General features: G+C 37.5%; 1 protein-coding gene across 27 annotated transcripts in view; it reads right to left on the reverse strand.

Moving 5' to 3' along the window:
- Nucleotides 1-871: 871 nt before the first annotated feature.
- The window catches only part of LOC6493466 (polyglutamine-repeat protein pqn-41), a 108,095-nt gene continuing 86,174 nt past the window's right edge, over nt 872-22,792 (reverse strand). For 6 of the 27 annotated variants that reach the window (XM_044714767.1, XM_044714761.1, XM_032454219.2 and 3 more), the window contains 13 exons: nt 20,837-21,526; nt 20,676-20,729; nt 19,789-19,881; nt 18,745-18,799; nt 17,918-17,959; nt 15,005-15,025; nt 9,740-10,481; nt 7,566-7,626; nt 7,381-7,434; nt 6,464-6,535; nt 5,657-5,817; nt 4,778-4,841; nt 872-4,670 (listed from right to left, as the gene is read on the reverse strand). In XM_044714767.1, the coding sequence (XP_044570702.1) occupies nt 4,626-4,670; nt 4,778-4,841; nt 5,657-5,817; nt 6,464-6,535; nt 7,381-7,434; nt 7,566-7,626; nt 9,740-10,481; nt 15,005-15,025; nt 17,918-17,959; nt 18,745-18,799; nt 19,789-19,881; nt 20,676-20,729; nt 20,837-21,526 (2,154 nt within the window). In that variant the 3' untranslated portion in view covers nt 872-4,625. Of the gene's footprint in view, nt 4,671-4,777; nt 4,842-5,656; nt 5,818-6,463; nt 6,536-7,380; nt 7,435-7,565; nt 7,627-9,739; nt 10,482-13,146; nt 13,427-15,004; nt 15,026-17,917; nt 17,960-18,744; nt 18,800-19,788; nt 19,882-20,675; nt 20,730-20,836; nt 21,527-22,792 lie in introns of those variants that run through there. The other 21 variants (XR_006507069.1, XM_044714768.1, XM_044714762.1 and 18 more) reach the window with 21 other exon arrangements.

Raw genomic sequence — 22,792 nt, forward strand, 5'->3', positions numbered from 1 at the left:
TCATCGGCATGCAGCATAATTTATTATGTCACACAGAAGCCGCATTAGATTGGCCACCGAAAACCCCCGAAACCGAAGGGAGAGGCGTTTACTTCCTGCGGTGGCTCGGTTAGGATCGGTTTGACATGGCCCATTTAAAAACAGAGCCACTACTATGGCTAATACCATGTGGATGTGTGTGTGGGTATATTCCCACCTCAGAGTTGTCATGTGGGATGGTGTCTGGGGGGATGTCGGATGTCGGGCTCTTCAATCAAATGGGAAAATTCGTATAATTACAGGGCCCCGGACAAACTGACTGGCTGCAGGCCTCAAGTGGTGGCGCCATTTGATTTAATCACGTTAATAGCCTTTGCATGTCGCGGTTTTGTCGCCCACTGTACACATTTTGGGCGTTTGGGGCTGGCTTAGAGAGGTGTTAAATGTTTGCGGTTGCATTGTAATAAACTTGCATGCAAATGGCCGCCCATCAACTTTAATTACGCAGAGTTCCCCATAATGAAGAAAAACTGCCCGTCCTCGTAACGGAAGGTAAATTGATGATTGATGAAAAATGTTCCTTTTTTCTCTGGGTTACTCCTAAGGCTTCGTGCGTGTTTTGTCTGGAGGACCATTTGAATCTGAAAAGGTGTGAGACGTCAAAGGGTTTCCGGGTGATATGGTTGAGGGACCATAAGTTTGATGGATTGTGTGCTGCTAACTGTGCCATTACAGGCTTTTTTCCGGCAACACTCCCCCTTAGAACAATGGGATTCGTAATTTATGATAGCCTTTCAGCAACAACAGTCTTGGATTTGAAATGAAAACACAATTTGAGGGTTTATTTTGCATTTTTTAAAGTTATTTTTATTGCACTTCTTGCTCATCTCTCCGGCGTTCTTTTCAAATGTACTTTATATACGAATCTCAAATGTTTGCTATTTTTTATTTGCCATTCACAAACAATATTACATTTATCTGGATGTATTTCAAGTGATTTTTCATGGAATTGTTTCTCGTATTTGCTTCTCTTTTTACTTTGCTTTGTTTTTTGTTTTGTTTAGTTTTGTATGTTTGTTTACAATTTGTCACAACCTTACAAATTGAAAATTGATAAAAACCAATAAGTTTTGGAATTTGTGTACGTGTCTTATTGAAATTTCTCATTTATTCGATATATGTCAGTGTGTCAAATAAATGAAATTTGAACGGATTTACCTTTAGTTGATTTATGTGTTCTGCTGTTTGGTTGGGCATTTTTCTGCGATTGTTGCTAATACATATATATATATATATAATACTTGTTTATCGTCTCTGCGGTTCTATTATCAATTTCTGTATTGTAAGGTAGCGGCTTGGCTTTCTCTACTTTTGGCAGCCTCGCCCCATTCCTATACACAATGAAAAATTATAAAAATATTCTTTTTTTTTACCATTTACCTTATAGATGTTCGTAAAATCAAGAGAAGTTCAGGACTTTCAGGAGTAGAGAGTAAGGAAAACTGTAATGCTATTTTCAATGGTTTATGATTTAATTCATATCTTTTATTTCAATATGTGTGTTTTTGCATTTGCTCATAAAAACAAATGGTACAACTTACAATTTGGCACATCATTAAAGATTAGATTTTCAATATAATATATATTTATATAATTTATATTTATACTTTATATGACGCTTAGGCATCGGATCTATGTGAAAAGTAAACAAAAGCTGGCGCTGGCTTATGGTTAAACTACACAGATTACAGTTTGTATTTTTTTTCTCGGGTTGTCACACAGAAAAAAATCGAATGAATCGAATTAAATGAAGACATTATTCATATACATCATATATATCGTATGCTCGTATCATATAGCTGCAGTGTTTGATTGAGTTGCGTTTGAGTTTTGCATTTAATTTTAATTTATTTTGTAGTTTGACTTTCTCCTCAACGCATTGCTTAAGACAAAAATTATTATTTTTTTTACTTAGATTTTTGTTTGTTTGTTGTTTTAAAAGTTTTGCGGTGGAAGTTGAGTTCATAATTTAAATGTATGTTTTTATACCGTACCATATTATATTTAAGTTTGCTCTATAACTAGAAGGTTTACCTCTTGCTTTGCTCGTCAAACCCAAACATTTCTTTTTGAGTGAGTATAAGTATGTGTATGTGTGTGTAAGAGAGTGTATGTGTGAGTGATTGGGGGTGGGCCAAAAAAGTATGCTTCATTTTTTGGCAAACTATTTGTTGCGCTATTTGAAAAATTCATTAAATTTAATTACGTCTTTATTTTTATAATTCACTTGAAAGCTACATTTAATTTGGCAATTGTTGGGTTCGATTTGTTATTCTCTTTATTGTTTTCCATTTAGTTTCCATTTATTCTCATTTTTACTTATCTGTTCCTGCTTCTGCTTCTGCTTTTGCGTCTGTCGTCGTACAAACTAATACCTAACTAAAAGTCATTTAAAATATAAACTTTGGCTTTAAAAATGTCAACGTAAAAATAGTATATTAATATGTGTTAATTACGATTAAGAAAGTGTGAATAAAACCGAAAAATACACATTTATGAACCATATGACATAAATGACTTCGAGTTCTCAATACCATCAGCTTGTTGCCAAGCGTGTGCGTGTGGTTCCACTTTGTGTGTGTGTGTGCTTGAGTGTGTGTGTGTGTATATTGGAGAAATAAAATGAAATATCCTTTGTCATCATAAATATGTACAATGTGAGACACAGTTGCTAAGTGATTAGATTAAAATAAAGTCATCAATTTGAAGCTCTTTGGAGTTGATGAAAATCTCATTCCCTTTCCTTCATTCTTATTTTCAATTAATTTTTAGTAGGTTGTTTTTCTTTTAAGGAAATTCGAAGAACACTTAATGAATTGCACGAGTACACACACACAATATAATTAGTAGCTTGTTTTTTTGTTTTGTTTTGTGGGTTTTTTTTAGCATAGTATGGTTGATAAACAACTAGTATAAATTTAAAGACAGTAGCTGCCTAAGAATCAAAATAGAGAACGACGTCATTTTGTTTGGTTGGTTTCCATTGAGCATTTTAATCATTAACAGTTGAAAAATACACAACGTTAAAAGTTTTCTTTTTGTTTTTTGGGTTCATTTTTTGTTTTTGTGTGTGCATTAGATTTCGAGTGTGTATAAAATAAATTCTTAGTTTGCTTAGGGAAGTTTCAATCCGGTCTAGACCGGAAGTGAAAAACATCGAAACGACGCAATGCTTCTTTTTTTTGTATTTTTTTTTTCTTAAATTTCTTTGTTTTTTTTTTTTGTTTTTTACACAACACACAAGGAAAGTGCTACGGAGTAAGAGCTAAAAACTGTAATTTTTAATGCTTATTATTCGATTTCCACATCATTCATCAATGGCTTTTTTGTCACTGGAAGCTTGACTTTCTAAAACTAATATATATATTTTTTTTGTTCATTTTTTAAATTTTGTGTTAGGTTTTGTTTTTGTTTTTCGCTTTGCTGCTATGGCGGCAATTAAAGTAAATATTATTGTATATTCCAAGGATATGTCTACGTGTTGATCTTTTTGCATTTACCTATGCGCTACAGTTTTTTGAGCAATTCGAATTGAGTTTAGTTTTGAATCGAGTGGAGTTGAGGGTGAAATGGTATTAGCTGCCAAAATATAAAATAATTAGGAACAACAAAGCAATCTATTAAAAATAAATTCGTTGAAAATACGGTAAAATTACAAAAAATGAGTATTCTTTGGGTAATCAAAACTAAATCCTAAACGAATAAATATATTTTTGTTTTTGTGCTTAAGCCTTTCGCAAATAATATACGTATATTTTGATGTGCTGCGCTTTCCGTAGAAGATTCTGAGTCTTTCTCCTACAATGCTAATGCTTTAGAATAATCATTTAAATCATAAGAATCTAACTTAGTTGAACAAAAGGACATAATCAACAACCAAAGGATTACATATATGTATAATTTTTTTTTTTGATGATGTTTCAGCATGAAGAGTACCTAAAAAACATTGCTCTTTCTCTGCTTGGTTTCTGATATACAAATACAATGCCTATAATAACTATATATCATGTTGGTAATATATATATATATATAAGTGTGTATGTATATATAAATTCTGATCTGCCGCACAAAGTTTCAGCTTTTGTTCTGGTAAAAATCTACGCATGAAGCACATTTTTCATTTCATTGTTTGCAAAACTATTTTGCAATTTGAATTTATGTTTTAAATTTTTTTTTCTTATATAAACTCCATAGAACTGCATTTAGCGGCGTATATTTGTTTTTGGTTTAGCTTTTTTTACGCTTTTTGCTGGACGACATTGATTTGTTTATTTTATTTTTTATCCTTTTTGTTGCTTAGCTTTGATTTTCAACTCTCCAAGATTTTTGAGCGCCTGTTTCTGTTGCAGATTGTTGCAAATGTTGCAGATGTTGATTTTGCCATGGTTGCTGCTGATGCTGCTGCTGCTTTTTGTGTGTTGAGTATCTTGCATCTATCGGTTTAGTTGTAACTTCTACTTACTGCACAATAGGGAGGAGTATTACGTCTAAGTTACTTATTTGCTTGCTTTGCCTTGTTCATATATTGAGCATTTTCATCGAGAGTAGATCGAGTGCATTTTTTGGCTGACTGGCGTAGATTGTTCTTAATATGGCGTGAAACGATTGAAGCCACCACGATACATGGTCGCCTGTTAAATAAATTAAAAAAATAAAAGCAAATGATATTAGTTTTCTTAAAATAAAGATATGAACTTGAAGAGTATTAGTATAAGTTCAAAATGAAAATGAGTCTTACCCCGTAGCCAGGAACTGGTCCAATGCCATGTCCTAGATAAGGATCTGCATATTCGCGCGCATATCTATAAATATTTGATGATGGATTTTAAGCTTATTAGTAATCTTATTTATATTTTGTTGTGAATTATGATTGATGGATAATGCCAGTGATATATGTTATTAATTTTGATGTTATATGGTTCGCCTCTTTGTCTCCATTTTTATTATTTTTTTTATATTTTTTTTTTTATATTTAACAAAAGTTTTTATATTTAACAAAAGTTGTTTAGTTTAGATAAAGTCTTGCAATAGCGCTCTATCTTTAGTTGCAGGTCATCAGTTTTTTGTATTTCATGTCTACACTTTACAATTAGACAATTGTTTTACAAAACAAAAGAAACAAAATAAAAAATTAGTCAATTTTGAAAATAAAAATTCAAATAATAAATAAAAAGTATAAAGTTTTACCAGTAAAGTACCAGGATTTACTATCCTTAACCTTAAATAAGATAATATAGGCTCTAATATAGTTTTTAAAAATAATAAATATGTAAATTTTGAATAAAAATAATACAGAAATCATAAATATAATAAATAATAAAATAAATTAAAATAGTAGAAACAATAAAGATAAATAATAGTATACTACCATAAATAATATTTTACTAAACTACTAAGGATCGTTCTCAATGCTTCCTAAATGGAGAGTCCTTGGAGATTATTTTCATATTATTTTATTTACTGGTTTTAAGTCATTGTAAAAATGTCAATTTTTTATTATTTATAGTTTTTTTGATTTATTATTTGGAGTGAGTAGTGATTTTTATGAATGATTTTTATATTTTTTTGTGAGTGATTGGCAGGTCATCTTTGAACCTTCTCCGTATTTTGAACTTACCCAGCTACGGTGGCGTAGCCGGCGAGTGCCGGCTGGGCAGCCGCTGCGGCGGCAGCCCCATAGGCGGCCCGGGCGGCTACCGCCGTGTAGGTGGTGGCCGCCGTGGCGTACGCCTGCTGCTGGGCCTGAGACAGCGGAGTCTTTAACAGCGGAGCAGTGGCCTGGAATAGTGGTAAGCAGATGGGGCATTAAAACTGGGCCAACTCAAGCACTGCATCTCGAGATCGGGGTTGAAAGGACATATGCTTTTTATATATATTTTTTTTTTGGTTGGGACTACAACGGCAAACGACAATGCTAGGCAGAGTTGGGGAAGAAGGACACAAGTGACAGCAAGTGTTGTGAGAAATAAAGAACCCAAACCGAAGGTAGTGAGTGGTAGGCACACATACATACTTATATATCTAGGATAACCAAAACCAAAAAAATCGGTGCAAAACAATTGGAGTCAGTGTGTGCCATAAAAATAAGTAAGGTAAGTAAGTAGACTATGTACACTTAGAAGTTATAACGCTAAAAGGCAGTAGAACCATCGAAACCGAACTACGAAGAACCCAAGATGCCAGGCCAAAAAAAATAACTGAAAAGCACGAGGTTCGAGCTTCGAACCAGGATGTAACTTAACATATTCGATTAAAACTAGGGTTAACTTAGGACTTATGGCTTATAGACATACGGATTAAGGTACTTGGTGCATAAAAAAGGCAAAAAATGTGACAACAATCGTACAAAACGTAACGAAACTTCAGGATCACTTTGTGGGGGTGCATTTGAAATTGGACTAGAACTATATATGATTATTTTTACCAAAACATTCTGTGGAACCGGAATGCGGTTGATCGTATGTGGGTTACTGTTTAGCGTAGTCACAGTGCGGCGCTGTAATTTATGGTTTCGAATTTCAGTAATGTTTTTTTTTTTTTTTCATTTGTTTCGATTGTGTTGTGGTAATTGTTGAGTTGTAGTTGTTGAGTATGATGTTATATAGTGGTGAGAGATAACCAAAGAAGAGTTTGTAGTAGTTACAATATACATTTGTATAGATATATATCGGTATAAATACTTTTTTTTAGAATATTTAGCAAAAGCAAAATAGTGAAATAAAGTATGGCCCAAGAATTCGGGTATTATTAGAAAGGAAACAAAAAGGAGCGTATGCTTTAAAAAGCTTCCTGTGGTCACTAATTATTATTTGCTTTTTGTATTTAAGATAAATCAAAAATGTCATTAAGTTGGTAATGCTCAAACCAAACAAAGGATGCAATTATATAGAGTAGAGAGCTTATACACAAGTGTTCAATTATTCAGACATTGAGTTAAGTAAGCTGAGCTAAGCCGCTTTCCGGCCTCAGTCAATCAGTGAAACAAGGTGTTTTACGACGAAAAACTTCACCAAAGAGTTCGATACCTCAACAGAAAACATATTACACAGCAACAAATGAAAAACGCGTCTCAGTTAGTTTGGTATAGAGTAGTGGAAAATGCAATAGGAAACACAAAAGGCATAAAGGAAGCGACTTAAAACATAAATTACGTATAAGTATAAGTATAAGTTGATAAAAAAGAACGTTTTGTTTCCAAAAACCAAGTCAAATGTTTTTCAAAACTCAATCGGTGTCTTTTACAAGCTACCATCAAAATATACAAATCATAATTAAGTATTTGTATCATTATCTTTTCTGGTGGTTGTGGTTAGGAATATTATTTTGAAAAAGTTTCATTACATTTAATATGGCGGCTGGCTGAGCGGCTGGAACTTCAGTGACCGGTTTGGCTGCCTGTAAAATTTGTATATAATATTTTCATGTATTTTCGTTCGAAAGGTAGCACTACACTAGATTTTAATCTAACTTAGAGACATAGAAAATTTCCTTAAAAATAAGAGATATTTAAATAAGAGCACACTCACCTGGAAGCGTAGATTTGGATCAGCGTTAGCAGCGGCTGCTAAGAAGGGATCATAGTATACACTGCGTCGGCGGAACGAGATGGATGATAGATAGAAAAATTCATGGATTAATAAATAATCATGGATGGCATTGCAAAGTCTTTTGTAGGTGAGGAGAATACTGGGGAGGCAGTCAAAGCTAGACGTTGGGGAAATCATTAATTATGTATTTTCCCTCAAACTTTGTCTTTAACTTTGACTGCCTCCGTTCAATTGAAGGCACTTAAAAGCAAAATTCAAACATTTTATTTTGGTTCATTTTTTTTAACGCACTTGTGTGGTCTTTTTTTGATTTTTGGGCGCTATGAGAAACCAGCGCCAGACGGGATAAAGTTTGCTCGTTAAAAAACAAATCGACATACAGCGGCTGACTAATAAAACTTTATCCCCGCCCGGCCTGATTTTCTGATTGTTTGTTGTTTCGTTAATGTTTTAAAATTCTGTTTTTATTTTTTTTTTATACCGGATGCTGTGGGTAAATGGCTGAAACTTAAGGCGCAACTAAAAACCGAAAATTGGCACCTAATCATTGAGCAGATACCCAGCCTACCTACTAAGCCTAAGACTATCAAATAACCTGTTCTAAAAAAAACTGACCTGATCTGACCTGATTCCCCACTTGATGAAGAACTGATTGGAGGAAATGTTTAGACAGAGGAAACGAAACAAAGGAAAATTATAAGTTTTATAGTATATTGTCGTACAGTATAGGATAGGGTACACTAGCAAGAATATAGCCAACCAACCAACCACATACAAAGGTCATTCCATTTCCCAAAAGAACACTACGAAAATTGTCTTGCTTGCTTGCTTTCAATTAATTTGTATGTTTTTTTTGCATTTAATCTTTAGACAGAACAGACACTCATGCACCTAGCTAATTAGTTATGGTTTTTTGTTTCAATTTGCGTGTTTTTCTCATGACGAGTGTTTATAAGTATACAAGTATTTAATGGAGCATTCATTCATACGCTATTGTGGTTCCAATATGGGTGGGTGTATTGGTGGAGAGTAGATAGGTGTCAGTGTAGAGAGCAGCCACAAAAAAATTAATGAAATCAAGTTAATGAAATGTCTATTATATAGAGAGATATATGTATAAATGTATTCGGGGGCATAACATGCACGCAAGGCGCTGGCAGCGACGCTGGCGACGCAGACACTTTAAAAAAAAAACACTTTCAAGTCAAATTCAAATTCGAAATTCATCATACGCCTAGTGGTACACAATATACAGTCGAGTAGTAAGGTCCCTTAACCATTAACCAAAATATAATGATAATAGGTATTAAAATAGATGCCAAAAACACACTGCTTTCAGTTTTGAGTATGAGCAAATATATATGTGTAGGTATTATATATAGAATTATAGATATTTTACGTGGATGTGTTAGCGTGCGTTAATCAGTTGCGACTTTTGCAATTTTGTTTGTATTTTTCAGTTTTTGTTTCGGTTGTTTCGTTAAAATCATCTATTTTTTTTTGGGTTTTTGCTTCATTTATACAAATTAAGTCAAAGTCTAGTTTCATTATATGCGATATTAAAACTTTACACACACAAGATAGCTAAAAAAACATTTTTCACCAACAAGATAGAGAGAATAACACAGACAGATAGAAATATGGAACTAAAAAACAATCTTTAAGCTATAAACAATGTAAGCTGAAGATTTTTAAAAACTATGAATGAATTGGGAGTTGTTTGGTTAAATATGGGGATTGGGTTTAAAAAGTTAACAAGTAACTACGTTTATACGCCACACAAAAACATGAATAGATAGAATTGTATCTTGTCATTTGTATTTTTTTAATATTTAAACTTCAGTGTTTTTTTTTTGAAAAATTAGGTCATTTTTTTTACTCTAATTTTAACTTTTTTTTAAAGTAAAAACAAATAGATGAAAGTAATCATAAATTTCTGTCTCAACAATCATTAAGCGTGCGCATAAACGTAGTTTGAGGCTTCAAGTTAAAAGGTTGATGTTCATGAGGCATTGGCAAAAAGAGTAAGGTGCTCTAAACTACATTCAAGGTAAAGGATTAAATAAAAGTACAACGTTACGGGACTACGGCAACAAACTACGGCGGTTCGAGGGTGTGACACACGGAGTCCGGTTACGGCGGACTCTACTTACGGCGCGAATCCATGCAAAGCGGCAGCGCTGTTGGCCGCATTGGCCGACGCAGCCATGGAAGCAGCAGCCGCAGCAGCAGCGGCCGTCTGGGGCGTTTGGGTGGCTCCAGCTGCCGCCGATAGGCGGGCGGCATAGGCAGCCGCGGCAGCAGCACTCGCAGGACTCTGGCCCACTCCGGCCGGATTTTGGGCGGCGGCGGCGGCGGCCGCGGCAGCTGCCAAAGATTGTTGCAGGGCTGCGGCATTGCCGGCGGCTGTGGGTACCGCCACAGCTTGCAGGGCGGGCTGCAACTGCGCCAGCTGGGGGGCATGGGCGTGGGCGAGGGCGTGTGCGGCATGAACATGTGGATGTGAAGCGGCGGCTGCGGCGGCGGCTACGGCGGCGTGCTGTTGTTGTTGGTGCTGCTGCTGTTGCTGCTGGTGTTGTTGTTGCTGCTGTTGCTGTTGTTGTTGTTGCTGCTGCTGTTGTTGCTGCTGCTGCTGTTGATGTTGCTGCTGGTGGGCGGTGGCGACCTGCTGCTGCTGCACCTGCTGGGCGGCCACGGCTTGTTGTTGAGCGGCTGCTGCGGCCACGGCGGCGGCGGCCACCTGGCGTTGCTGCTGCTGTTGGGCGGCTGCTGCGGCCGATGCCAGCAGCGCCGAATGGTGGTGCGGATGATGGGGGTGATGGTAGGGGGCGGCGCCGACCACGCCCACGTGTCCGCGCTGGATGGCCACTCCACGCATGGCGGCGGCAACGGCGGCTACAGAAATATATATATCCGGAGCCGGAGGTGAGTGCACCGAAACACAAAAGTTAACAACGAGAGTCGGTCGTATTTGTTTGGTGATCGTTTTTTTTTTTTTAATTTTTTGTGTTTTTTTTTTTTTGCAACGATTTGACACAACATTTTCGACCAGTGTATGTGTGTGTGTGTTTGTGTATGTATATGTGTGTGTTTATTTGTGTGCAAAAAGTAGAAAAAAGGAAAAGAAAAGAACATAAAACGCATGCGGTTAGTTTTCTCTCTTGATATATAATCAAATATTTATATATATATATATATGTATATAGTATATGGCAAATTCTAGGCTGTATGTAGTAACGATTTTTTGGTTTTATATATAAATATATAATAGCGCTGAAATGATGTATATATACATATAACAATACATAAGACATACGTGTAGCTCATACATTGTAAATGGGATTTATATATCGAAACATACTTAACATTAGAACACTGAATTACCAAGAAATGCTACGCTGCAGTTGCATCTTATATTGCATAGTTATATATAGTTTATGTAAGAGATATGTATTATCATCAACAATACGAAAAAACATTAGACCGATCTTTAGTACAGTAGTAGGCATATGTACATACATCCATTGTGTATGCGGCAAGACCATTTTTTGTTTCATTTTTTATGTTGTATGTTTTATTTTTTTTTGTCAACAAAACTCATTAGCATTTTGACTTTGCCGAGTGTGTGTGGGTGTGGGTGAATGGGGGTGTTAAAAGCTTTCAAGTAAATAACAGACACATAATTGATTTTTAACCCTTGCACCTTGATCCAATATTTTTAAAAACTAGCAAGAACATTTACCAAGTGCTAAATGGAAAGAAAAGGGAATTTGGGAAGGGATATAATGGGGATTATCTGGGAAGAAAATATATATATCATGCCGACTGAGAACTAATAATAAAGAAACAGTTTAAAATCAAATAACTCATAAGCTTTGATCAAAAATGTATCGCATTTAATTCAGAATTTCATCACAAAAGCCACACAGTTTTCAAATTGTACTTTTATTAATTCCACGCGGTTTTCTCACTCAATTTATAATAATGCTGGCCGTATGCCGGCCTCACAATTAACATTTTCGCGGGAGATGGCCACAAAAGCTGACCCATAACCAGAAATCCTGGTCATTATGATCAGCCACAGGTATTCAGTGCTCTGTGTCACCACTTTTGCTATTATTGAAAATCAGCACAAAAATAATTATTGAAATGTATGAAATTATATTTCAGAGTGGGCTTTTCAGAGCACCTCGTTCATTTTTGGCAACATTGTGCCACAAATTGAAATTTTGTTTGGCCAATGTGCAATTAAAAATTCGATTTGCTATATTTGTATGCAAATGCTTTTGACCAAAACAAAAAAAAAAGGTTAAATTATGTGCTGGTGCGCCTATATGTTCCAAAGAATTTTTGGGAGAAAATTTTCATAAAATTTGATCTGGAATTGTTTTGCGAAAATGTTGGGTATTTTTGTTTCTGCGGACAGGCATTGTGCAAAATGTTATACAAATTAAATAGTCCGGCAAACAAAATTATCAAAAGGAGTGACATGAATGTTATGGAATGGAATGGTGTTGTGGTGTCGACATGCAAAAATCAATTTCTTTAATTCCGTTTGATTTTCGATCTGCGGCTCTGCGGATTTTGATTGGCAAATTGAATTTGTGTTCTAACGTGGCCAAAAGCGCAGTTAAAAAAATGTAGAACAAACGAAACACAAAAAATTCAGAAATCGTGCAAACTTCAAAACGTAAAAATTAAAGCATTTTTCAAAAGAGATAGAGGGCGGGGATTGAGTTATAAAACGAGAACAAAGATAGTACGAGAGATAGTATGATTGCTAGAAAGTAATGCTCTAAGAGAAAGGCCTTACAAAAAATGCTTGCTGCGGCAAAATGTTCGCTCTACCGATAAACATTACGATATTTCGATAATTACGATATACATTTTAGACTATTTCGGTTAAAGCTAAGACCTTGTCATACTTAACAGCTAGTTAACGGTTACAGTTTCAGGTGGTTGCCTCTAGATTCTTGTATAAATTGTAGGCTTATCATCCTACTAAGTGTGTGTGTGGGTGGGTAAGTGTGTCAGTGTGTGTGCCTAGACGTTGGAACAATGCAATCTCAAAGACGCCAAAATGTATGCAATATTTATAGAATATATCGATAGTCAAATATAGTCATACCCAAATGCGTTAACCAAAGTAACAAGACAACAAACATTTATACTGGCATTATTATGGTACAAAGATTCTCATAGCTAAGAGTTGGTGAAGACTGGTTCTGGTTCTGGATCTAATTGTTGTTGTTGCAGTGTTTTTTTTCTCATTTTTTTGTCAATATTTTTATGGAGTTTATTGTCATGTTTATAGAAAAGGTGTTTTAGTTCAGGATTAAAGAGACTATTAAAGAGATGGACTTTTTTAAAAAAAATAAAATAAATTTCTTACTCAAATATTTATGATTTTTTAAAGTATTTTCTTAAATATTTGTTTTAGAAAAACACCCTTTTTCTATAAACTTGGCAATAGTTTTCGAAATTATGGCTTTTGAATTCTGCTTTTAGGCGCGCGCTTTCACCAGAGACTTTTCTTGGACACTTGTTGTTGTCGTCGTACCTCCGCCTTGGCGTTGCTGCTGTCGGCGCTGCTGTCGGGACAGCGCTGTGCGGTGGGCGTGGGGCTAGCACAATGGGCGTGGCCGCGGCAGCAGCTGCAGCCGCTGCTGCGGCATGGGCGGCCGAGGCCGACGTCGCCGTTGCACCGCCGGGAACCGCCGATTGTGGCGCCTGGGCCACCGGAACGGAAACGGGCAGGGTCAGCGGCGTGAGGGTGGGGGCTCCGGCGCCAACGGGGGCGCCCAGGAAGGGCCAGGCGGCGGCCACCGGCAGGCGATAACCTTGGGTTGGCATACACAGTTCGATTAAGTTTTTTTGTATTTTTTTTCTATTTTGTATATTTTGGTGTTTTAGTTTTTTTTTTGCTGGTCACCATTATAATGAACTTAGAGATGAGTGGGTGTGTTAGGTGTGCGTGGGTATTTCTTTTCGATTTAATAGATATATACATTTTTGAAGGGATGCATGATGATGCTGTTTTTGGTTTTTGCTTAGATCTAGTGCTAAAGTTAGACTTGATTGGATCTGTTTATAATTTATTGTTTTGGTTTTTGGTTGTTTGGCACGCGACGAGAGACGAGAGTTACCAGTTACGTTACAATTACGAGTACGAGTATAAATAGTTATACGCTAAGGAGCATTTCAGACATGTTCAGACCAAAGGAATACCAGACCAAACGTAAAACGTGTAATTTAACGAAAATGAGGACAACAAAGAAGTACACAATAATCAATAATCATAATCATAATAATCGAACGCACATACAACGGAACTGGTTAAGAAAAGGATATGTAGATAAAGTAGTTGGCATATAAATTGATATATAAAGTATATATAGTAGGTAGTATGCATAAGACAACACAGCCGCAATATGCTAAACTCATAACCATCGTTATAATGATCGCAAGATTATCTCATTATCTCAATCATCATCATCATCATTATTATTAATTAATTAATTAATTATTAATATCAAATCAGGACTAGAAAGAAAGTGGCAGTCGCGCCTGCTTTTATACAAAAAAAAAATATATATATATTGGGATTTTCGAGCGGGTGTTAATATGGCTTTTAATGATTTCAAAAAAGATTTTATTTTTGGTTTGGTAAGATTTCTAGCTTGGTATTTCTCACTTTGATTGAACTTTGGTTATATGCACAAAAAAAAGAAGGATAAATAAATCCAAAAAAACACATATTCAAAAATATAAGAAACAAAATAAGTTGCAGCATTATATTCATATGATATGCATAGTTCAATGAAAGATTAAGGCCATTTCCATTGGGACCTAACAAAAACAAATAATGATATATAGTTTATTTTCTATAAAAACTAGGAAAAATCAGTTGTTTATTTTGGTTTTTCTTTCCAAAAATACATATTTGCAGAAAGGAAAATAACGAAATGCATTTGCAAAAATGGTTTCATTTGGGTGAACTCTTTTTTTGGACATTTTGATCCTCCCGGCGATGAACCTACACACATTGGCATTTATTTAAAATATAAATATATCAATAGCCCGTGTATCAACATCAGCATTTGTGCCCTGCCTAGACATTTGTTTTGCTTTCGTTCTTACAGACTAAAAAATCATTGATAAAAACTCTTACAACTACATGTAGTTTTATATATAAATGTATGTAGGTTTATAGAAACAAAAACTGGTCAATTATTGTACATTTATGATAACTTATTGCTTTTTATGTTTGTGTGGGTGTGTTTTGGGGTCATCATACTTTGAATGGTGTGTTTAATTGTGTGTTTTATTTGAGAATTTACAACAAAAATACGGCAGGCAATAAATACGTAATAATAGCAATAAAACATTTAAGGGAATAATGTGGACAAAACGCTTACCTTCTGGCCATTGTACGCAGACTGTGTCCATCGAAACGATTCAATAATATTTGATTTATTTTTGTTCGGTTTTATTGTTGGCATGGAAAAGGCAAAAGAAAATATTTTTATTAGTTTTGCATATAAAAATAATTCATTCATTTTTCGTTTCATTTTATAGCGAGAGTTGTCTAGAATAAATATTTTACTTGGGATATACATAATACATATGTCTTAGGCACATAAAAAACAGGCATCTCTATAGCAGATACACTAAATTGTTTTGCATTTTTAGTGCTTAGATGGTAGATTGGTTAAATACTTTGGAACTTTAATTGATTTGTGGCATTGTGCTTTCATTGCTTGCCCGTTGCATGCAGCATCCTTGTGTTTTCTCTCAACCGGGAGGAAGGGGCTTCTCACAAAGATGTCTCAGGCACTAGGTATTGGGGAACAATTACAAGCCAAGAGTATTACGAAATGTGTGTGTGTGTATAGTTCTAGGAGCAGTCATTAAAATACATTGCATTCATTCGAAATGCAAAAAGAAATTCTTAACAGAACGACAAATAAGCAGTCAATGATTGCTTCCTTCCAGCCATCGAATGGTTACCCCAACAAGAAGCCAGTGTCATGGAAATACCCGGGAGTCTGCAATTGCCTTGAAAAGGCTAAAATAAATACCAACGAAAATGCAGTGAGACAGACAGACACTTTCCGGATGGCTTGGAGGCCAGGCGCATTAAGTTTAACATGTCAAAGGATCAAAGAAAAAAAATACGAAAAATAAAACACTCGCTCACCAAACAGCCAAGTTAAAACGGCAAGAAAAGATGAACCAGAAAAGTCAGAGGGGAAAATGGCCGGGGAAAATCAACCTATACCGAGTAAATTTTCTTGCCAATGCAAAAAGTAAGTACAGGATGGGAGGGTGGAGAAAGGAGGGGCTTCGCATTTGCATAAGACATAACAAAACACAGGGCAGAATAAAACGTTTCTGCGGCAACTCCCAGGGTGATGTGCCTCCTTGCCGTTCCCTCTCAGCACCACCTCAAGGATAACTAGAAAACTTTACTTTTTTACTAAAATTTATGTGTGTGTGTGTTTTGGTTGTGTTGGGTGGGGTGTGCGGTTTGTGTTTTTGGTTGGTGTGAGGAGCCACATGTTTGCAACTTTGTGGTTTATTTGCAATTATCCCGACTACCGCTTGACTGACTGACTGGCACACTGACGGACTGACTGACTGCCAGTCTACTCTGACTTCCTAACGAGCAGGACAACGACGTGAGTCGTCCTGCGACTGGGTAATAATGCAGCAGGCGATTTGCCATGCAAAAGAAGCCAGTTCCAAACGTGATAAAGCGACTGCCAAGACTGAGAGAAAGTAAGGGCTGCCATTATAGATTATTCCTAAGCTTCTACTGTACTAGTTTGGTTTTTTTTTTCAGTGCATCATATCCTGAAAGGGCTGCTGGCATGGCCTGTAAACTTCCGCCGGCCCACAGACCGTGCAGCATTTAGTGCAACGCAAATGAAGCGCATTAGGTGCACGTGCACATGGCCAAGGACAGGTCCAAAGAAGCTGCCAGCCAGGATATTTCCATCCTGAGCTCTGGACCTGGAGCTCTGGTAAAAAGCAACCTACCACCACCTCTCCCCCTGCTACCGGCTGAATCATATTGGCCTTTTTGTGACCAAGTCTTAGTTTTGTTGGCAATACAAAAGCATTTTGCATCAGCTGAAGGATAACCGACCACCAGGGAAAAGTAGCAGCTGGAGATGGAGTTGGAGATGCAGAAGGAGATGTCGATGTCGATGTCGATGTGGATACCAACCAAGCTGGTAGCAACGTCCTGAGCTGAGCGGCTTTGCCAGGAGGCGTCACAGTACCGCCCATCCCGGTTCGGTTTTGGTTTTGTTGGATTGTAAGCGGCTTATCGTATTGAGCGCACCCAAAGTATAGATTTTGCGCTCTGAATACTTTTTAATGGCAAACAGAGTGTAGACGATTTAATCAGCAGTATTATTTATTATACATTGCATGAAAAAACTTTTCTCGGTTTCAACTTCTTTCACTCTCTTTTCTCGAACTCTTTTTTCTCGAACCCTCCGCCATAGTTATTTGTAATGGGGAAACTGCGCTAAACTGCCAATGGTACAGGAAATATCTAAGAACTTCCAGCTGAATGAACTTTAAGAGGGATAATTTTTTGATACTTTCGTTTTGTGAAATGCCTTTTTTTAAAAATAGAAATCAAATACGAAAAGAGCATTTTGTAATGGACAAGAAAGAGGATAAAGTAAATGGCTCTGAAATGAAGGGACAAATAATTTAATTTGGATAGAACTAAGTAGGATAATTGCATAAGAAGATTTTTTATGTTTGGGAGAAATATTTGAGAGAAAAATGAAGGAGAGACACACTTTCCACACACAAAAATTATACTTCAGAAAAAGAAATGTTGGAAATGTAGAGTTGGTTAGAAAAAAATGTCCTAAAAATGCCAACTTGTTTTTTTGGTTTTATTTTTCATGTAACATGCTGGGACAAAGTTTAAACTTTTGTGGAGTTATGTAATTTTGATTTCATTCAGCCAATCGGTTTACTAAATATACTGGGCGGGCGAATACAATACACAGTTAGCAACAGTTAACGTGCAACATGCCAAGGCATGCCGATCGCCGATCGCAGATCGAACGGATATATGTTTTAAGATTTTGGGGCAGGATCGATCAGTAGTAGGCTGCAAGCAGCGAGCATTCGTGTCTTAGTTTAAAATTCTTAGGTGGCAGGCACACAAGTTACAAAAACTAAAAATATCACAGGAACACATTCTAGTTTTAGTTTTTGCTTTTTTTTTTGTTTCATATTTATTTTGCAAAGGGGTATAATATATTTTTGTTTTGGTTTAGGGATTTGGATTTTTGGCTCACCTAGAGCGGGGGCCGGTATGGCACCGTCTTTGGTCAGTACAACTGTGTTGGGTTTTTGAGAGAAAACAAAAATGAAAATCATATAAATAACGCTGGTCAATCATCATCATCAATATGGTCATAGTATCAATATCAAAGCAGACGCATTAAACATAACTTAATGGGAAGAACCACAAGTACGTATTAACTTAATGAATATTAAATATTAATTTAGTGTTTTTTTTCGTTTTGAATGTGCATAGTTAGGCAGCCGCAAACCCCAAGAAACTAAATTACAAAAATATACAAAAAAGGCATACGATTTCCAGCAAGTTAGTGTGGCACACCAAGTTAACTTTGTTTTTAAAATAATTGTTTTTTTTTTGTTAACTTCAAGCCATTTTCTAGCGTGTTTTGCCAAAAAAAAAGTAACATTTTCATTAGGAAACACACATTCGCTGGCAACTCAATTTCTCAGTTTCATTCAGTTTCAGTTTTTGGCCACCAAAGAAGTTGATGTGAAAAGTTTCAAAAACAAACAAACAAACAAGAAACAAAAAACATGGAAAAACTTAAGGAATGTTAAGAAACCAACAATGGCCGCAAAAACAATGCACACTTAAATTTTAAGCAGACTTTTATTGTTGCTTCTGGTAGTGGGGTGGTGCTACTGCTGCTGCTGCATTTCATCGTAATTGCATTTCTTTGGCGAACATTTGAACTTGTTTCATTATGTGGCTTAAACTTCTAGGATATCTAGGATATATACGTGTGAGTTGGCTGTATGTGTATGTTTTTGTGGGTGTGAGGGTGTAGTATGATAGTGTCAGTGTGTTAGGGTCACTTACCGTTGGGTACTGTTGTCACTTTTTTGGTTTGTACACGTGCAGTGGCGTTATTCACCTTCACAATTGGTTATTATAGTTTTTATTTATATTTTATTTTTATTTTTTTTGAGATATCAGCGAGCGTGGTTGTTGTTGTAGTTGTTGTAGGTTTGGTGATGAGTTTTTTAAGAGATTTTTTTTTTTTTTTATAAGATTTGTATACAATATACAAACAATATTTATAAAGATCGCATGTAGAGAATGTAGAAATAAATTATGTGTTAGTTAACAATTACGAAAATATTGCAAGTTGTGTTCAAAGTGTTGGTGATGGTGTTGGGAAAAGGTAAGTATGAAGGTGGGATTTTGTTTAACATTTTTAAGCCATGTTGGTTGACAGAAGGCCTCTCCTCCTTTTTATGAATTTCATTTGTTTCGATTAACAACAAAAAGATTGAAAATTAATTCTGGTATGGGACAGGACATTCGTTTCCGTTTCCGGCTGCCGTTTGCGGACACAGAGACTTAATTAGACTCGCGCGATTTCCGCTGCCAATGGAATTGGAAATGAAAATGAAAATAACATGGCATGGCCTGGCATTGCTGCCTTTTATGCGGCTCAGTTAATTTGTTTAACCGACCAACCAACCAACCAACCAACCAGCCGATACTTTGCGCATTTTCAGCATATTTTAAATGCCAATTATTTGCGGCTCCGCAGCGCGGCATTAATCAGAAGGAAGGCGATTGGCGGCAAGCAGAAAGGAAAAATGTGTAATTAATTTTTAATGAAAGGCAAATAAGAATCAATCACTGTGCTGACACAATGCGTGGCTAGTGGCCGCTAGTCCTTGGATGAAATGAAGAAAAATAATAATTATGGAAACTGATTTTAAAGCCACTTTTTACTTTGACTTTGACACGCAAGGATTAAAAGTTGAAAAGCAATTTCTATCTGCTACTATGATAGGTTTGGTGGAATTAGTTTTTTTTGGGAGATGATTGTGGTTGTGTGTTTATGTGTGTGTGTGTTGGTAAGTTGTATATGATATGGCATGCACCCACCTCGATTTTGCGTCCCTCAACCACGGTGCCGTGTAGACGTTCGCGTGCTCGTTCTGCATCGTTGCTGTTAGCGAATGTTACAAAACCGAATCCCTGCCATTCGCAATCAAACATGCAATTAAAGAAACATATAGAGTATATAGATTACGATTTTCAAAAAGGAACTAAATCAAAAAAAAAAATGTGAAATAATAAATAACAATTCTTGGTAAATAGTTTCAGGAAACCAACAACAAAGTTTTCTTCTCGTCTTGTTGAAGTCGTATATGAAATAATATTATATATGTATAAATATATTATATAATGTAAAGCTAAAGCTACAAATACATCAACAAGGCGGCCAAGGACATGCTATTCGGACAGGGGCCATTGGCACATCTTTTACTCGAAAAACGGCGATGGGGTTTGAATTACTTTTGGGCTGTTTTGGGGGGATATAGATTTTATTTTGTTGGACTGCGACTGCAACATGCACGTGCCCTACTTCTTAGCCACCACCCCCATCATCATCTTCTGCTCTCCACCCCACTCCACTCCCCTTTTCTCGACTTCCACTTCTCAAGGTGTTGGGTCTTCGGGTCCTGAATTATGCACAATTCCCGGCGCCTCACCTTGGTAACTATGCAATTATTTTCAACCCGCTCCAGTCCCGGACATAATAATACTCTGGCAAAAAGTCTGGGTCTCCCTGGCGACGGACGACAACATCTCCTGGGAATCCTTGGAGTGCATAATTTAAATGAATTGTGCTACAATTAGATGCAGAATGTCCCGCACAATTGGCGGCGGAGTGAGACAGAGTCAGAGGGGTAAGAGAGGCAGAGAGGCAGAGCCTGGGAGCAAGATGGCGAACTCTACAAGGATAAAAGTTAGGTAACAGAACTTACCTTGCTGCCGCGCTCGTTGAAGATGATTTCCACATCCAGAATAGTTCCAAATTGCTGCGAAAAAGGGAAAAATAATAAATATTAATTATGAGCAGGGCTTCAAGGGGTTTGCTTTAGATTTTTAGAAGTATAATGAGGAAACTCTTCTACCAGAAACTTACCCCGAACATGGCCCGCAGATCCGGGTCCCGGAAGCGGAACGGTATGTTGGAGACGTGCAGCCTCTTCGGCTGGCTCTTGGCATCGAGAGAGGCGGCCGAGGCGACGACCGGGACTAGAGCATTGTTGAGACTAGGGACCGCGCTGGGTGGCGGCGACTGGACCGCTGCCGCCGCTGCGTTCAGGTGGGCGATCACCTGTGAGGTGCTGGCCGGTACCAAGGTGCCGGCATTGCCATTAGCGATGGTGTCCAGTCCGGTGGTGGGCAGGAGGCCAACACCGCTGCTGCTGGTGGCGGCCAAAGCGCCGGCAGCTATCGAGCTGCCCGTCACCGAGGTGGCCGCCGACTGAACAGATGGGGGACTGCTGCACAGGAGCGGCTGCGGCATCGGCTGCTGCTGCTGGAGGGTGGGCGGTGTCTGGAGGAGCGGTTCACCGCTGGCCACCGGCGATACACTGCCGGATACGTTGCCCTCGGTGATGCTGCCATTGAGGGTCAAGCCGCCGCCAACTGTCGCCGTGGCCTGCGGATTTGTTGCGCTGGACGGGGAGCTGCTGAGCGGCGAATTGGGCGTGCCACCGCCTCCGCCGCCGCCCCCGCCAGTTCCGCCACCGGCGCCAGTGCCGCCTGCGCTGGGCAGGGTGGAGCTCTGTTGTGAATCTGCTGCCTCATTGGCGATCAATACTGTGGACTGTAAAGAGAGATACGAAATTTAATTATTAGTGGGAAGTTTTATCAATTACAGATAATAGAAATTAAAACATTAATTCATAATAGTTTTCAAATTAAACATATTTTCCCTTAAACTGTGTTCCTTCAACTATAACTTTTAATTATTGAAATATTCATCTCATCGTGGATTGGATTGTTATTTCATTTCTGAAGTAGGTGGAACATTCGAAAGTCATCGAATTTCAAAGCGAAAATTCCAATTTTCCAATCTCATAGCGGAAAACGAGTTTTGAAAACTTTCGAACGCACTCGTACTCGTCCTGTTTGCTCCTGATATTTGTGCAATGGCTGTTGGAATTTTTGTTGTTGAATTTTCAGCGCTGGATGCTGGCAAATCGAATGCGAACAAGTGCCGCAATAAATAAACAATTGAAATGAAAATACAATTTTCAAGTGGTTTACATCCCGGCACAGATGGAAATCCTGAGAGAAGGACACACCGCCCCCAAAAGGGGTGGCGCATCTGTGTCGGTGTGACCCAATAAAAAACAAATGCATCCCACACACACAGGAGAACAGGAGGAGCTGCTGGAATACCAACATACACTCGCATACAATCACCCAGATATTTTGTGGCACAAACTTGTGTTGACTTCTGCAATAAAACTGTCGCGCAAACTGTTGCAATATAACCAATCCAGCCACCGAGGCACCAATCCCCCCATCGAACCCGCGGAAATGTTTGCATTTTGTATTTCTGCATTATTAAAACTGAAAATGCACTGCCATTGGATGGCATAGCATGGCACAGCCCCCAATCTCTTCTCCCCAGCATTCTGAATAATATGAAAAATTCTCAATTTATACTGGAAAGCAAAGCTCTACCAAATTCGATGACAATGCAATAAAAACCAGATAGAAACTGTGGGGGAGGAGGGGAAAATAAACCGATTGCGTTTGCCCCATAATGTAGGCAATAGAAATAGCGCTTAACTTAATTTGCTGCGCATTCTTGACACATAAATCTAAACAAATTTTTCTATGCCCTGACAATATACATTTTTGTATTTTTTTTATCCTCTATTACTGCCGTCCTCCTACTGTTGTGCATTTTTTTGTTCGTTTGCATGTTTACCGAACATTTCGGTCCCAAAGTGAAATGGCGTGAAAAACTTTGGCCCCATAAATGGCTAACTGAAGGAGGAATTGGGTTTGGCTGCCACTTGCTGGCACTTTGCGGGGGAGTGGCGGGGAATTTATTGTTTCGGGTATCGGGTTACACGTA

This window comes from Drosophila ananassae, chromosome 2R (assembly GCF_017639315.1).
Source record: "Drosophila ananassae strain 14024-0371.13 chromosome 2R, ASM1763931v2, whole genome shotgun sequence".
In the NCBI taxonomy this organism is placed as follows: domain Eukaryota; kingdom Metazoa; phylum Arthropoda; class Insecta; order Diptera; family Drosophilidae; genus Drosophila; species Drosophila ananassae.